This window comes from Salvia miltiorrhiza, chromosome 2 (genome assembly GCF_028751815.1).
Source record: "Salvia miltiorrhiza cultivar Shanhuang (shh) chromosome 2, IMPLAD_Smil_shh, whole genome shotgun sequence".
NCBI lineage: Eukaryota > Viridiplantae > Streptophyta > Magnoliopsida > Lamiales > Lamiaceae > Salvia > Salvia miltiorrhiza.
Window position 1 is genome coordinate 64,242,813 of NC_080388.1, and position 18,103 is coordinate 64,260,915.

Consider the following 18,103-nt stretch of genomic DNA (forward strand, 5'->3'; position numbering starts at 1 on the left):
CATTAATTTTAACAACGAATAGATTAATTTTTACAGTGGATGTATTAGATTTGATGGTTCTGACGTTCTCACAAATAATGTAGGTATCTCTAGAACCATACCCTATATATATATATATATATATATATATATATATATATATATATATACAAAGATTACATTATTATATACTCCATCCGTCCCACGAATTTTGACGTGTATTCTTTTTTGAGTCGTCCCACGAATCTTGATACATTTTCAAATAAGGTATAGTCTAAAAATAAGGGGTCTTAATTACATTCTCTCTGCTACTTTATCACTTTTATACTTTATTACCTACACATTTAAAATACTAATCTATAACTCCTTAATTGCCGTGCCGAAATTAAACGTGTTAAGATTCGTGGGACGGAGGGAGTATATAGTTATTTAGTGAAAGGACTTTTTTTGCTTAAACGAAATGAAAATAAGTCCAAATTATGTATTCAGCCCACTTATAAGATGAGCCCAATTTGGGCTCAATTGGTCCATTTTCGTAATCTATCTTTTAGTTTGGGTAATTTTATTCGTAGTTTCTGTAAATTGTAGCCCCTAACCCCAAATAATTTAGTAGTAACTTTTACTCTTCAGATGTTTCATTTTCAAAAATTGTGTTATGCAATCTTTCGAAACATATGAGTATATTTTAATTTTCACGATAATTGGTTCTGGTACATAACAGCAGGATTTTCACGAGAGACATGTGTAGCTACATCTACATGTAGGGGCGAATCTAGGATTGAAATTGAATATTAGGTGGGGCTTAATTTGTTGAATTACGATGTCTGAAAATATTTGCACGAGGTTTGAGGGCTCCAAATTTTTTTGAGCATTTCGTACAGTTCATTTTCATGCAGTTTTTTAACAGTTACTTAATAATAAATAGTTATTCACAATTCAATTAATTCAACATCAATTATATTGAAAGCATTTAAAGACATATATACTTGTATGCATTCTTTAAAAAAATTGTTTTTTTTATTTGAGGGAGTTGGGGAGGGGGGAGCAGTGGGGTTTGAACTCGGGACCTCACTGTTCACAACACAGGAGGTCGCACTGCTTGGTGTCCCCTTAGGGACCAAATTATTTCTTTTTCTAAACAAATAAACAAATACTTTCTATTGGGAAATTTTACAATTAAATAAATAACATTCCAAATATAATTTTCGCTGACTGCCGATTTATTTATATGTTGAGATTCTTGATAAAAAAAATTTTAGGTTGGGCTGGGCTGTGGGCTAGGATTTGGGCTGGGTTATGTAGATAGTAGGAATATATATAAGAAAAAATATTGGGCTTGCACTGGGCTGGAGCCTAGTGCCTGGGCAGCTATACTGTAGATCCGCCCCTGGCTACAAGTCTACAATTCAAATGGGATAGCTAAAATTTCTAGAAAGAAGCCACGACGATTGCAGGCTTGCAACGAAAAAAGAGGAAGAATAAATTATCAAAGAAGAGAGAAGAATGAAGACGATGTCGACGAGTATTATCTATCATTGGAGTCGAAAATAGAGAAGGAGTTGAACTTTTTGGACTCGAGACAAGATGCAGAGGGCGAAATACTCGACAGCTCTTCCACGTCGTTGCACACGCGACGGCCGAACGCTCACGGTTGGCTCCACTCGCGGTCGAACAACTCTTCGCTTCAGCCCATATCGAATAAGTCATAGTAGGTTGCGAAATGTGAATGACATCGGGACTTCGACGTTGAAAATGTGCTTGAAGGGATAAAAATTGAATTTTTATGTTGTAATTTTGTTGAATACTTGAATATGCGACGTTTGGAGCTTAGGAGTTAGGAGGCTATGGACTATAAATAAAGGAAAGTCAAATTTAACTTGGGGGATATCGACTATAGAGTAATATAGTAAAGTATTATTATTATTATTATTATTATATGGGGACTGTAGGGACCGTGAATAGAATTACCTTTTAGTTTTCAACGCCATAAAGATAAAATCATAGAAGGTTAAAATGAAGTTTATGATGTCTACTATCATAATATGATCCCCCCAAAAAAGTGGCAGCTTGATTAAGTGTTATGGTTAATTGTAGTTAAAAAATGTGAACTTTTACGGAGTTTCAATTTATAGCTTTAATTTTGATTATTTTAGTATATTCCAAATTTACGTATATTATCCAAATAGTTACCTCAGTTGGCACCGTGTATATCTTGAAGAAATTAACAGCATCTTTTGTGATGTTGCACATTCCTTAAGACTTTAGTTCTATGATTTCAAGGCTAGTCGCCATGCCTTGAAGTTTGATCATGTTCATACATAGTCTTCACACTTTAATTAGTTCCAACTCATCTTCCTCTTGTACCAACGCAGCTGGCTTTTCATCTCCAAACATGACCTTGCTTTAGATGTCCACAGAGCTAATACGCACTACTACAAAAACGCTCATAGATAACGGATAAAATCCGTTATCTATGAGACCAAAAAACCGATAAGTATAGTGGTGATATGTATGACACGGTCATACATATCGGTTTTTAAACCGTTATGTATAGTAGTATAGATAACGGTATATGCGCTCATACATAACGATATAAAACCGTTATCTTTAACACTTATACATAACGGTTTATACCGTTATGTATTAATATTTTTTACCGTTATGTATTGGAAATTTTTATTTTTTTCACCATCATAGTTATCGCATTTTTCGACTTTTTATAACGGTTTTTACCGTTATCTTTGTAATTAATAGATAACGGTTATATACCCTAATAGATAACGGATTTTATCCGTTATCTATAACAGTCATAGATAACGGATTTTATCCGTTATCTATAACAGTCATAGATAACGTTCACCACCGTTATTAAAGATCATAAAAACCGTTATGATTACATATTCAAGTTATTATAGATAACGTTCTAGTTTGCGATACATAACGGTTTGTTTACGTTATCTTTATTATACATAACAGTATTATAATCGTTATGTATTGTTTAAATTTCGTTATCTAGTTTCATCATAAATAACGGTTTTTTGTGTTTTACATAACGGTTACTTTTCGTTATCGTTGTTTTACATTACAGTTTGCATCCGTTATGAATGGTTCGAATTGTGTTGTCTATTTTCATTATAGATAACGATTTTCTATTATAGATAACGGTTTTCCTGCAAATTCTGTATTTATTCTCAAATTTTCTTTTATTATGTCTAAAAATGAATAAATAAATTGAAATAATAAAATAACATTAACAAAATAATATTAGCATAGATAACATAGCATCCAAAGATGTAAGTGCTACATATAACCATCCAAACAAGTCTTGTCATATATGTTCTACATAAATAACAAAACGCTGCCATATATGTAGACATATTGACTAATTTACAAGAAAATCATTGAAATCGTTGCTTCTTCAAAACACGGACTGAATATCCACCTGCCATATATATGCACACCTTGAAATAAAAGAAAACCAAGATAGTAAAAAGCGTTCAAGTGAACTATGATACATTAACATATATGTGCCATACCTAAAGATCAATCAAAGGCGTGCTTTATCACACACGTTGCCCATTCCTCACGAATTTCATCGATTTCAGCTAGAGTATACGTCTTCACATTCTTAAACTATAACAGAAATATGTACATAAATATTCTTTAGTAATAAGTACAAATGTTCTGTTAGAAAATTAAATAATCAAGAGTATTACATTTACTTACCATCTATTAGAAAATTAAATAATCAAGAGTATAACGTTTACTTACCATTGATGACAGAGACGTGGGGGCATCAAGGCTATAGTGTGCGATGACATCTTTCATGAACTTCATGACATAAAATCCACATTGGTTCGAATCAGGCTGGATAGGTCCCTGCAATATACAATGAAAACATATATTTTATCCACCCAAAAAACAAACAAACTAAAGCTTAGTTAAGTTTAAAGCCCTGAGTACTAAATAGCAAATTATACATACCTTAACTACATCCCAACTTGCCGATTTCTTGAATTTTTTTCCCTTGCGTGCATTAACAAGGTTCATCGCACTTGATAGCATAGTCAATAAGGCAGTTCATATTAGCTATAAAAACCGATTATAGAGATGATTAGTTAAAGTTTAAGACTTACGTGTCAACGATGGATTTCCATGTCGTATCGCGATTCCGATGAGAAATTGGGTCCATCAAAAACACACGATCTTTCTCAAAATCAATGATTGTCAGAATCCAATGCTTACTATTTTATAAAAAAATTGAATTAGTAGGCGAAGACATGATATACTACACTAACTACTAACTTAGAAGCTTCAACATTTTACATGTTTACTTACCCTACGTTGCAAGGAACGAATACCAACTGATTTGACGTAGCCTCAAGTATCCTATCTGATAATGCACGTGCTCTAGCCTCAACTGATTTTCCACAAGATATGGTAAATGGATTCACAAACATAAACTTTCCTAGAGTTCCATCTTTCTTCATCTTTTCATACAAATGACTGCCAACAAATTTGGATATGTTTAGATAAGAAATAAACATGTTAATATAAATGAGAATAACTTAATAAGTTATTTACCAAACATATGTGATAATGCAGTTCCCCGTACTCGGTTCCAGATTACAGAAGGGAATCACATCATCCTTCTTTAGAATCCAAACTGTAATATCCTGCCCGAAGACTTCAAAGTCTATTTTCACATGTATTCCTACATCCGTGAACGACTTCTCCATCATATAGTATAGTGCTAGCAATGATCCAGGCAATGATGACAAATTCTTCACCACGGAGTCCTTGACAACATTTTTGCTTATATTATCACCTAAAATTTTGAATAACTTTCTTAGTTAATGATTATTTTTTTATGACTTGTAAAAGAAAGAGAGAAGCTCCTACCAATCTCCATGTGGCACTCATAATAATAACTTGTAATATGTAATATTTTTTCTATTACATAACTAGCTGACAAATATTCTAGGAAGGTATAATTGTAATATTGTTTCTATTACATTTTCTCAGTTACTAAAACCATGTTTTAAAGCTCGCGATGTACTTTTATTTTTTATTTATGATATTCTAAGGTGGGTGCTATTCCACAGTCACACACCAGGGTGCACTTTGCCGAACACATTCATGATAACATAATCAAAATATTTTGAAATGTAAGCAAGGAAATACACAACACAAACACACATAGCACATATAGTCGGCTCCAAGCCATCGCCACAACAACAAATGGAATGGAACGAGCCATTCCCCAACCTACTCTCCATATCAACTACCTAGATACATGCTTATCTAGTTACAAAACCATGGCTGCCAGATGAGCCATGGTGCAAAACTAAAAGCACCTAGATACATGCTTATCTAAATATGGTATTTTCATAACCATGGCTGCCAGTTGAGCCATGGTGCAAAAGTAAAAGTAAGAGTATATAAAACTCACCTTCAAGCTTATCTTTTCTCAATTTCTCTATCACCAAAATTCTTCCAACCTGAACTGGTGCAAAAAAAAAATATTGTAACCAATCTGGTGCATTTTCAAGGTTTATTTTATCGATCATATCTCATAATTAGAGAAAGTGGATAGTCAAAGACACTCATTGCCCGTAGAGATGCTCTTTACAGCAAGCTAATCTATTTAGAGGTATTATATAGCACACATAATCTGTTTAATAAGTTGACTAACTCATTTTGACAGCAAAGATTAGCTTTTCTTGATTGAATGCATGGTTACCAATATCCAATCGAAAAATAAATGTCCACAAAATTATTTACTTATTAGTGATGGGTATTTCAGATAAGATTCATATAGACATGGTTCTTTCAATTAAAGTATTAAAAACATGAAGGAAACAACAAATTCAGACGTTTGAAGGAATAAAGGATTCTTATCAGAAAAATATCTCAGCTTTGATTTTTAGATGAATATTATTATTGGATACATAAACAGTACAACTTTTCAAATTAAATCAGATCATGGCAGCACATGGTGAGCTTCTAGGAAGGTATAATTGTAATATTTTTTCTATTACATAACAAGACTATTTATTAGAAACTAAAGATAACAGAACAAGAGTTTGCATTAAAATACCACAAAATGACAAGGATGTGCCACCTATTTAAAAATGCTCACAGTACCACATCTGTTCCCAGCTATCAAACCAGAAAAAAAAATTACCTTTGCAGCTCTGCCCCTTTTTTCAGATTCGTTGCGACGGTGTGGTGCCTCTTTTTTCAGATTCACCGGTGTGAGAGCGAGAGAGACACTAACTGGTTGGGGAAGAAGAAAAATGGAGCAGGAACGACGTCGTTAGCAAGGAGGCTGCCATAGACGAAGACTTTAGAAACTCAATTAACACATATCAGAATTCAATTGAATTCAATTGAAATAATTTAGGTAGAGCGGCGAAGAGGGTGAGAAGGTGGGGCAAATAATACAACTTAGACGAACTAAAACTCAATTGAATTCGAGAACCCTAACTACAGTGGCGTACCTTCGTCGCCGGCGACAGCAGTGGGCTTCAGATGACGGAGGCGGCGGAGGTCTTGGGCGCTACGACGACGGAGGTCTTGGACAGCAGTGGGCTTCAGATGATGACGGAGGCGGCGGAGGTCTTTGACAGCAGTGGGCTTCAGATGACGATGGAGGCGGCGGAGGTCTTGGACAGCAGTGGGCTTCAGATGACGGAGGTCTTGGGCGCTACGAATTCGAGAACCCTAACTACAATTGCCGAAGGGAATGAGCCGCAGAAATTCTGACTGAAGGTTGAGCGGAAATTATGAATGAATGGCGAAAATTTTGAGAGGGAACCAAAACTTTGAGCGCGGGAGAGAGCAGAGAGTTTCGATTGATGAAGAAGTCGATCTAACCTTTTTCTCTTTTCTTTGTATTTTTTTCCTTTTGTTACACTTTTATTATTTTATTTTTGGAATTTAAGTATCTAATAATGTATTTAGATTTTGTGTTATTTAAGGATTAAAAAAATGTAATGAATTTTTTATTTCTCAAAATCTAAATCTAAGAATAGATTCAGATTTTAGAGACAATAATTTATGTATTTTTGTAAATATATAATATAATATAATAATATAATATTATTTTAAAAAAATTATTATACATAACACTTTCAGAGGCGCTGATACATAACAGTTTAATATACCGTTGTTAATGACACTTATACATAACGTTTTTCTTAACGCCGCAATAACCGTTATAAAAATATGCTCATAGATAACGGTCGGCTTAACGGTTTTGTAGTACCGTTATGTATGAAACTAATAGATAACGCTTATACATAACGGTTTAACTTAAACCGTTATCTATTTCCATGGACAACAGTACATAGATAACGGTTTTTTGTGAAAACCGTTATCTTTGCAAAAAAAGCGCTCATACATAACGGTTTTTGAAAAAAACCGTTATGTATGAAGTGTTATGTATGATGATTTTTGTAGTAGTGACGTGATCTAATTGACTTCAATTTCGATTACCTTTTGTATGACACCCAAATATGTTGAAGCCATCGTTCAAACCAGTCATCTTACAAAAGATCCCTTAGGATATAGATGATATAAAGTTAGCAATATTCACAATAGATATATAAATATTAGGTTTTCCAACCTTTGACTCCGGCTTATTGGACAAAGTCTAATAGAGAATGCATCAAAATTACAAATTTGTAGTATTGCAACCTGCTAATCATCCAAGAATATAATAATAAATATTTGGTGGCTGAGCTAGACCTGCGACTCAAGGGTTCTATTTTTTGAATAATTAATAATTGAATTAACACATTAAAAATTTATAATGTCATTTAAATCATAACAAGCCAAAAAACAAAATAAACAAGATTATTTAAGAAATTACAGCATTTCATTCATATTTTTCATATTTTGAAACCTTTGCATGATAATTTTATTAGTAACATTTACATGTAAGGCATTAAGCAATCGTTCAAAAGATTGTCTACTATATGATTGCGAAGAACACTCTTGACGATCTTCATCGCTGAAAAAGTTTTTTGAACTGTAGCAGTGACAAATGGTAAAGCTAATGTCAACTTAATTAACAAATACACCAATGAAAAAGTGTTATGTTTCATGGTAGAAATCATCTTATCGGCAAGATCCCCAATCCCTAATAATTATGAGAACTTTTCATCCATTAGCACATCAACAATAAAAATCTTAAGCTGGCTTTTAAGTTCATACAAAGCAACTTCATAAAATTCAGACGAATAAAACTTTGCAAGAGAAAATAGCTTTGCAATATTAAATTCAGAAAATAAATATTTAAGAATAAAATAGTTCAACTCGATAATGGTGGAGATAAAATCATATATATATTTTTAATTACTTGTATAGCATATTTATAAAGTAAGGAAAATACACCTAGTCTTTTAGAAAAATCCAGGGAGTTGAGTGATCTCGCTATATATCCTTAGCTCCGCCGATAGAAATATCATGAAAATTGGCAATAGAGGATCTGAATTGGTGAATTTTTATTGTTTTGCTTTGAATTGAAATATAAATTTACAAGATGGGTAGGTAGTCGGGGGATAAATAGAATAGAAAATTGAGCTACATGAATTGTTGGGAGCATTAAAGTAAAAGAGCAAAGAATCTGATTCAATATCCAATGTGTTTGTGATAATTATAAATAAAAATGAAAAAATGGAGGTTATCATGGGACAGTAACATCTGAATGGTGATGATGGGTGTTTGCCCCATTGGATTGTACTTAGTTTTGGCGGACTGCGCCATTCTATCACGAAATCTGCATGTCTACGTCCCCCCTCTTTACTACCTAATCTGCATCTGCATGTGTAAGTTAATTTCCACCTTATCATTCCCAATTTTTCTCCCACCCACAGAATCCCAATAAAGTTTCTTTTTCCCATTTCATTTCTTACCTTCGACATTAATATAATTCCTCTCCTTCCATTTTATTTCAATTTTCACCCTTTTGGACTATCCATTTCCCACTTTCTCTGGTATCGCTATATGTAGCCCTGCAAAAAGACTTCCATTTCTTGTTTACTCTCTCTCTCTCTCTCTCTCTCTCTCTCTCTCTCTCTCTCTCTCTCCCCTTGCCTTGCCTTGGCTTATAAATTAAAACTACCCAACCCATCTCAACTACAACTACAACTACAACTACAACTACAATAGATAAAGAGATAGAGATAGAGATAGAGATAGAGATAGAGATAGAGAGATAGTGTTGTGATGTAACAAGAAAACGAGTTTTGCGGCTTTTAATCTACTCCCCCTTGTATGTGAACCATTTTTAGCATTCAAAAGTGATATCTGAGTAAAAGGCATTGCGTTTGGTTCTTTCTTTTTCTTTTTCATCGGCTTCTTTTTTCTTTCATCTGAAAATACATGGATTTTGGTGCGTCTCTTCTTTGGTTGGAAGACGGTTTCTGCATCCAACAACTTCCGAATCTTGAGCACTACTACGGCAATCTCCTTGCTTCGCCCTCTTCATTTTCTCTGCCTCTTGAGATCATGCATTCCGAGATCCACAATCAGAATCTGGAGATGGATCATTTCCTCCAGCTGCAGGTCACAATCCTACTATAACTTTCAATTTCTTGCATGCGCAGCGCAGTAATGTTGAGAGAGTTTGAATATAATTGTGATGTGGTTTGAACAGAATAACAGACTGAGAAGATCAATCATGGAAGAGGAGGCGCGGCAGCGAGCGATCACAATGCAGAAATACGAATCAAGAGCGAGTGCTCTAATCCTGCAGAAAGATGAAGAGATCGCCGTGGCAAGGAACAGAACGAGAGAGCTCCAGCATTTCCTGAAAGCGGCGGAGATGGAAGCCACAGCGTGGGAGAGAGCGGCGAGAGAGAGAGAAGCCGCGGCGGCGGAGCTGAGCAAGAGGCTGAGTCAGGCGAGAGAGAGGGATGCGGTGTCGTTTTGCTCCTCATCAACAAACACAGAAAAGGCGATCCAAAATTGCAAAGTTTGCCACGCTGGACTCTCCTGCGTCGTTTTGTTTCCTTGCAGGCACATTTGCTGCTGCAGATCTTGTGAGCCACTTTTGGACCACTGCCCTCTCTGCCAAACACTCAAGGAGGCTACATTGCAAGTTTTATTTTAGTAACAAGTTATTATCAAGAAAAGTATCTTGGGTTTGAGGCATTTTTGGTGTTATGATTCTTGGGTTTTTGCCTAGCAGTTACTAATTGTTTCTATCTTTTAAAATATTGATGGTGTTGACCAAAAAGGGTGGATGTGATGATGATGAATAAGAATCTTGCTTTTTTACTGAAAGGGGCTAATTAATTGTTTTCCAGATTTAGATCAGAGCAGAGATGATTTGATTTTTCAAAAGGGATTTTGTATGCGAAATTTGCATTTTGCGAAACTGACAGTAATAGATCTGAAGAGCAGAAGTGTGGCAGGGTACTTGTATGTGTCTGGCACGGCAGAGACTATATTTCACTGTTTAAGCATACAAAAAATAAAAAGCAGACCAGTTTTCACTACTAATCAGAATACAAGTAAGTGTACAACCAGACAAAAGTCTTGTAACGATGTTCACAAGTTTTATTGCTCTTTTCTTGCAACATCAAAGTCTTGTAAACAACTTGACAATGTGAATGTGTGTTTTGCACTCCAAGATAATGGTAACAAAATTAAATTGTTTAATGTTGTAACTGCTAACTCACTATTGAGTACTAGTATATGCTTATTATAAAGTATTTAATTTAACATAAGGTTATCTACACTCGTCATGCATATATTCATAGTTTTTCTCTTTGGAATTTTAAATTGTACTGTTATAAATTTACAATCACAAGTATCTTTTTTATAACATTATTAAAACAAATCATTGGATATATATAGATTGTTGAGTTGAGTTTGGATTTCAACGTCAAATTTGGGGAAGAAAGAATGAGTCGAGCAAAAACAGTAGATTTTTTTGAAAATTGCATTGTAGAGATATTTTAGAGGTGGTCTCCTGTACATCCGGGTGTATCGTACACTCGGATTGTACCTGATCCGAATCCTGACCCAATTGAACTATTCTGACCCATTTTTTCTTGAAATAACACTAACACTAATACGAAATGACACTAATACTAACACGATCTAAGAATGACGCTAACATTATTTTGTTTTATAAATGACACTATTTCGAAAATAACACTAACACTATTTTGTTTTACAAATGACACTAACACTAAATGTAAATGACACTAACATTATATCGAAATAACACTAATTAACACTTGACATTCGGGTAGGATAATTTAGTTGGGTCGGATCCGGATCAGAATTTGGGTCCGGTACGACTCGAGTGTACACAAGTTTTTGTGGATATTTTTTTATTTTGAACGGATGAATAGTAAATAATGACATAATATTACACTTGAAAGTCTTATTTATAGGTCACAAGTTAAATATACTAATAAGGTCCATTAATCAAGACAACTAATAAGGTCCATTAATCAAGACAACTTAACTTAAATCTTGTTACAATATTTTTTATGAGTGGACCATTAAAATTGATAAAACTAACATACAAAATTGTAGACGAGCTGAGCTCTAAGGTTGTGTAGAGCTGAACTTCTCCAAAAGTTGGTGCGAAGCTCAGCTCAAGGTTGGCGTAGAGATAAGCTTTTCCAAGGTTGGGGAATGGGGACCAAGGGGTAGGGGTGTAAGTGAGTCGAGCTAGCTCGCGAGCTACTCGGGATCGACTCGAAAATTATTCGAAATCGACTCGGTATAAGTCGAGTCGAGCTCGAGCTCGAGCTACTCGACTAGGTATCGAGCCCGAGTTCGAGTTTCATCATACTCGACTCGTTAGGCTCGCGAGCCTAATCGAGCTTTCAAACAAATTACGATTTTATCCCTATATTATAGCTTAATTACTAATGTAGCTCATAATATATACAATTTGTTGAAGCATGTATGAGACGAGCTTAAACGAGCTCGAGCTCACCGAGCCTAAACGAGCTCGAGTTCGATTAAGATTCAATAATCGAGCCGGACCGAGTCGAGCTCGAGCTCATCGAATATGCAATCGAGTCGAGCTCGAGCTCAAAAATCTCAAACTCGAGCGAGTCGAGCTCGAGCTCGAGCGTGATACATATAGACCGAGCTCGAGCTCGAGTATGTCAATACTCGACTCGACTCGGCTCATTTACACCCCTACCAAGGGGCGAGGAGAGAGAATAATTCACACTTTAAATTATGAAATACTCCATTCGTCCCATAAAAATATGTATAATATGAGATGATACAGATTTTAAAAAATCCTATAAAATATAATGTGAGTGGAGAAATGGTTCCACATTGATTGTGATGTTTAATGAGAGAATTGTTTTTGAAACGATGTTTAGTAGGAGAATTATTATTAGTTATGCATGTTTTATGGAACAAACGGAAAATGAAAATTATGCATATTTTTATGAGACTGAGGAAGAAAAAAATTTAGCATTTTAATTAAAAAAAAGTAAAATATAGTATTTCGGATATATCGGGGATGGAGTGTTAAAAGTAATTCATGTAATTACCACATAGTCTATGATGATAAACTGAAATTAATTAAACCAGAATCATTAATCTGAAGCCATGGTGAATTCTGTATGAAGATTTGATCTTCCAGGAATACAGTATCTTCTTTAGCGTATTTCTTTTGATGGGAAAAGAATACAGAACGGTACAGTTTCCCGGGGACCAGACCCCATATTTATAACTTCTCAAGTTATTCATATTTATTATTTGGTCCCTCAACAAATAATAAATATAACATTTAATATATACATAATATGATAGTATTTATTTACATTAATTATATATATATATATATTTGTCCACTAATTGGATTAATTAAGAATTTAATCCAACAATCTCCCACTTGGACAACATATATAACATAATAAATGTAAGACTTTATGAGCTCTTAATATGCTATCATAAAATGTATATTCTTTAACAATCTCGTCCATCAACTATATACATATAGGATCAAAGCAGTTTTCGTCATAAAAAAACATGACTCAACTCATCAATGGTCACATATACAAATATAGTCAAATGACATAGATCAATGGTCAAACGAAAATAACACGCAATGTTAATCAAACATGTATATTTTCGACTGGTCCTCTTTAAACTAAAGTGAGGTCACAAAAGAGTGAAATACTTAATACTTTATTTCTGCAGAAAATACTCAAATACACAAGCATCTGAAACCAATATAAAACAAATGGAATACAAACTCCCACTAAACCATAATATCATCAAATGATACAACACCCATATGAGCAACATGCTCATGAAAGACCTTGGGTGGTAAGCCTTTTGTGAACGGATCCGCAATCATGGAGTTTGTCCCAATATGCTCTATAGATATTTGTTTATTTTGCACTCTTTCTTTAACAACAAGGAACTTTATGTCGATGTGTTTTGACTTTGACGAGCTCTTGTTGTTGTTGGAATACAGTACTGCTGATTTATTGTCACAGAATAGCTTGAGTGGTCTTTCAACATTCTCCAAAACGCGCAGCCCAGTGACAAAATTTCGCAACCATATTCCATGGTTTGATGCCTCATAGCATGCTACAAACTCTGCTTCCATGGTTGAAGAAGCTACTAGTGTCTGTTTGACACTTTTCCAAGATATAGCTCCTCCAGCCAATAGATAAACATAGCCTGATGTAGATTTATGACTATCTTGGCATCCAGCAAAATCAGAATCCGAATATCCTACGACCTCCAAATTATCTGATTTTCTATATGTGAGCATGTAATCTTTTGTTCTCTGAAGATACCTTAAAACCCTTTTGGCTGCTCTTCAATGTTCCATACCAGGGTTGCTTAAATATCTTCCTAACATCCCAACAATGTACGAAATATCCGGACGCGTACATACTTGAGCATACATAAGACTTCCAACTACTGATGCATATGGAATCTTTTGCATTTCTTGAATTTCAAGGTTACCTTTTGGGCATTGTTTTAGACTAAACTTGTCTCCTTTAGAAATAGGGGTATCACCTGGTTTACAATCTTGCATGCCGAACCTTTTGAGTATTTTATTGATATAGCTCTTTTGTGATAATCCGAGGATGCCTCGAGAACGATCACGATGTATCTCAATACCCAAAACAAAAGAGGCTTCTCCAAGATCTTTCATCTCAAATTTGTTTGATAGAAATCTCTTGGTTTCGTGCAATAAGCCCATATCATTAGTGGCAAGCAATATGTCATCGACATATAGAACCAGAAATATACACTTACTCCCACTGAACTTGTGATACACACAATCATCGGCAACGTTCGTCTCAAAACCAAATGAGATAATTACCTGATGAAATTTGTGGTACCATTGACGAGAAGCTTGTTTGAGTCCATAGATGGATTTCTCTAATTTGCAAACCATTTTCTTTGGGTCTCCCACCTCAAAGTGTTCTGGTTGCCACATATAAATTGTTTCTTCAATGTCTCCATTGAGAAACGCAGTCTTTACATCCATCTGATGTAACTCAAGATCAAGATGAGCAACAAGTGCCATAATTATCCTAAAAGAGTCTTTCGATGAAACTGGAGAGAAAGTCTCATTGAAATCGATGCCTTCTTTCTGAATATAGCCTTTGGCTACAAGGCGTGCCCTATACCTCTCCACATTACCATTTGCATCCCTTTTGGTTTTAAATAGCCATTTACGACCAATTGGTTCAACACCTTCAGATAATGGGACAATTCTCCAAACGGTATTATATTGCATAGCATCAAACTCTTCTTTCATGGCATCCATCCAATTTTGAGAGTTGGAACTTTTCAAGGCTTGATGAGAGTTGATAGGATCATCTTCCATCATTCCATTGTCCTCATGTTCAAGAAGAAATACAATGTAATCATCCGAAATTGCATTTCTCCTTTCTCTCGTGGATCTCCTTAATGACACTTGTTCTTGAGGTTGTTGAGGTTGCACTTCTGGAATGGAGATTTCAACATTGTCTTGTTGAGGTTCTGGATTCACTTCTTGATCAATGGTAGGTGCGGACACCTGAACATCGTCAAAAGTGATAGTAGGAACTGAAGTAGAACTCAATTCCTCCTCAAAGACAATGTCTCTAACCTTATTTCTCCCCCCAAACTCAACATCCTCAAAGAACACTGCAGTTCCCGTCTCAAAAATATTTCTGGATGTGGGATCATAAAACTTATAGCCCCTAGATCTCTCAGAGTAACCAATAAAATAGCTGCTAACTGTTTTGGAGTCCAATTTCTTTTCATGTGGCCTATAAGGCTTTGCCTCAGCAGGACATCCCCAAATATGAAAGTGTTTTAGACTAGGCTTTCGACCAGTCCAAAGCTCATAAGGTGTTTTAGCTGCTACTTTAGTTGGTACTCGATTTAGAATGTAAGCTGCTGTCTTTAATGCTTCTCCCCAGAGGGACTCGGGTAAGGTAGAATGAGCAATCATGCTCCTCACCATATCCTTAAGAGTCCTATTTCGTCTTTCGGATACACCATTCATGCTAGGCGACCCTGGCATTGTGTATTGTGGGACGATACCACATTCCTCTAGGAATTTAGCAAATGGTCCTGGACGTTGTTCACCTGATCCATCATACCTACCGTAGTATTCACCACCACGATCAGATCTGACGATCTTAATTCTTTTGTTGAGTTGATTCTCAACTTCAGCTTTATAAGCTTTGAACACGTCCAAAGATTGAGATTTCTCATGAATTAGATATAGGTAGCCATAACGTGAATAGTCGTCCGTAAATGTAATGAAATATTGTTGACCATTCCAAGATGCTGTAGGGAATGGCCCACAAATATCAGTATGAATTAATTCTAGGACGTCTGTAGTTCTGTTGGCACCTAATCTCTTAATTTTGGTCTGTTTTCCCTTTATGCAATCTACACAAACATTAAAGTCTGTGAAGTCAAGTGATTCCAAAATGCCATCATGCACAAGACGTTCAACTCTACCTCTTGAGATATGACCTAAACGCTTGTGCCATAATGATGCAGAATTTTCTTTATTTAATTTGCGTTTAGTACCACGTGATTCCACGTGCAAGGTTTCATTATATGATGCAATTGTTCCCAACAAATAAAGGTTGTCATAGGCACTTAAATAACCGGTTCCAACAACATTTGAATTTAAAGACAAAGTAAACTGATTGTTTCCAAATGAACAACAATAACCAAATTTGTCCAACAAAGAAACAGAAACCAAATTCCGTCTAAAAGACGGTACAACAAATGTGTCTTTCAAATCCAAATAGAAACCAGTTTCTAATAACAACCTAAAATGTCCAATTGCTTCCACTTCCACCGAATTTCCATCGCCCATAAAGATATGTCTTTCATCATCACTCGGCTTTCGGCAGCTCAGACAACCCTGCATAGAAATACTTATGTGAGTAGTAGCACCAGTATCTATCCACCAAGTATTTCTAGGTACTGAAGTCAAATTAACCTCAGAACAGACCAGAGCAAGAATGTCACCTTTCTTTGCACGCCAAGCGCGATATTTGGGACATTCTTTCTTCATGTGGTCAGACTTGTTACAAAAGAAACAAGCTTTTTTAGCTTGTTGCTGTGTCTTTTGAGCCGGACCCTTAGCAGCTTCATTCGTATACTTTCTTTTCTTGCCCTTATCTTTGGAGGTACTAGTATAGTGAGCACTTTCAGTCTTATCACGCTTCAACCTTTCTTCCTCTTGCACACAATGAGAAATGAGCTCGTTTAGAGACCATTTCTCCTTTTGACAGTTATAACTAATTTTAAATTGGTTAAACTGTGGTGGAAGCGACCAAGACCATAAGAACGAGCAATTCTTCAGAAAGCTCAATCTTAAGTGCCTTGAGTTTTGAAGCAAGATGAAACATCTCCATAATGTACTTCCTTACGTTTCCTTGACCCTTATACTTCATAGACATCAAAGAAGTCAGAAGTGATGTCATTTCAACCTTATCGTTTTTTGCAAAACGTTGTTCAATTTCGTCAAGGAAATCTTTAGCACTAGTAATCTCCTCAGAATCTGGACCCCTAAAGGCATCCGGAATGCTGTGTTTCATGATCATTAGACTCATGCGGTTAGAACGGTCCCACCTCTCAAAATCCCTTTTATCATCAGGGGCGCTGTCTGCAGTGAGAGGTGCGGGTTGTTCCGCCCTAAGTGCAACGTCTAATTCCATACAGCCAAGCACTATCATCAAGTGCCTTTTCCATTCCTTGAAATTAGTCCCATTAAGCATGGGCACAGAATTGATGTTAGAAGATATTGTGGCAGCGGAAGACGAAGTAGCTGAATATAAAACAAAAGAAATAAAAACAAGTTCACATCAATATCCATAATTGGATAATAAATTCAAAATAATGGTTAATCCCATCTCAAGATACCAAACACAACATTAATATCATATCTTTGGATAATAATATTAATTGTAAATAGTACTCTTGTTGCAGTAATCAAACATTGACAATAAGGTATGTCGAACAATAAATTAATCTTTGGATTAACTCATTGCCCACATATAATACATATAATTGTCACATATTTATCACCACAAGTGTGTATATAATTCTGCCAAATATCAATTAACCTTTGGGCCAATTTAGAAACGCATGAATTACAAACTCACAACCATTCCAAATGTATTAAATAAATTGATCTACATAAAAGAGGTCACTTTGGCGACATTTTACTTTAATCAATTCATTTAATATACAATAAATAATAGATATTATTATTGGGAGACGATCCTTAAGACGTATTAAAATCTATCCCATAGGGAGAAGATCCTTAAGAAATTAATACATCTATCCCAACAAATAAAATCTCCTCAATAATCAAAATCATATTATCAAATAAAACTTATGTTTCTCCGCAAATACAGAAGATACAATCAAATTTTGCTTTTAGAAAAAATTAGTTGCGTAATCACTTTTGATCCATATATACACCATAATGATTACAACCAATTTAACTATACAATTTGTTTAAAACAAATTTCAAAACTCACAGAAACAACTTTAAAAATTTCAAAGTGATTAATGGGTTAAATAATAATCATCACTTATCAACCAGATTTTCGAAACATATGTTTTCGGAAATCACAAAATTTTG

General features: G+C 35.1%; 2 protein-coding genes across 2 annotated transcripts; one reads left to right on the top strand and one right to left on the bottom strand.

Moving 5' to 3' along the window:
* Positions 1 to 3,229: 3,229 nt before the first annotated feature.
* On the bottom strand, positions 3,230 to 6,298 carry LOC131011112 (uncharacterized). Its single transcript, XM_057938892.1, has 8 exons — positions 6,167 to 6,298; positions 5,432 to 5,480; positions 4,318 to 4,399; positions 4,116 to 4,223; positions 3,964 to 4,033; positions 3,751 to 3,858; positions 3,516 to 3,612; positions 3,230 to 3,421 (listed from the first exon to the last, which is right to left on the bottom strand). Exons 4-7 carry the CDS (start codon positions 4,169 to 4,171, stop codon positions 3,523 to 3,525), a joined length of 324 nt encoding a protein of 107 aa, XP_057794875.1. The 5' UTR covers positions 4,172 to 4,223; positions 4,318 to 4,399; positions 5,432 to 5,480; positions 6,167 to 6,298; the 3' UTR covers positions 3,230 to 3,421; positions 3,516 to 3,522.
* A 2,754-nt stretch (positions 6,299 to 9,052) lies between these two features.
* LOC131011113 (BOI-related E3 ubiquitin-protein ligase 1-like) lies at positions 9,053 to 10,272 on the top strand. The gene is made up of 2 exons (XM_057938893.1): positions 9,053 to 9,552; positions 9,644 to 10,272. Exons 1-2 carry the CDS (start codon positions 9,370 to 9,372, stop codon positions 10,097 to 10,099), a joined length of 639 nt encoding a protein of 212 aa, XP_057794876.1. The 5' UTR covers positions 9,053 to 9,369; the 3' UTR covers positions 10,100 to 10,272.
* Positions 10,273 to 18,103: the final 7,831 nt, after the last annotated feature.

Excerpts from the sequence above, each read along its gene's own strand:
- LOC131011112 (XM_057938892.1), bottom strand. The coding sequence starts at position 4,171 with ATGGACCCAATTTCTCATCGGAATCGCGATACGACATGGAAATCCATC. Across the intron at positions 3,859-3,963 it reads CAAGTTGGGATGTAGTTAAG|GGACCTATCCAGCCTGATTC; the intron begins GTATGTATAATT and ends TGTATATTGCAG. Across the intron at positions 3,613-3,750 it reads CCACGTCTCTGTCATCAATG|TTTAAGAATGTGAAGACGTA; the intron begins GTAAGTAAACGT and ends TTTCTGTTATAG.
- LOC131011113 (XM_057938893.1), top strand. The coding sequence starts at position 9,370 with ATGGATTTTGGTGCGTCTCTTCTTTGGTTGGAAGACGGTTTCTGCATC. Across the intron at positions 9,553-9,643 it reads ATCATTTCCTCCAGCTGCAG|AATAACAGACTGAGAAGATC; the intron begins GTCACAATCCTA and ends TGGTTTGAACAG.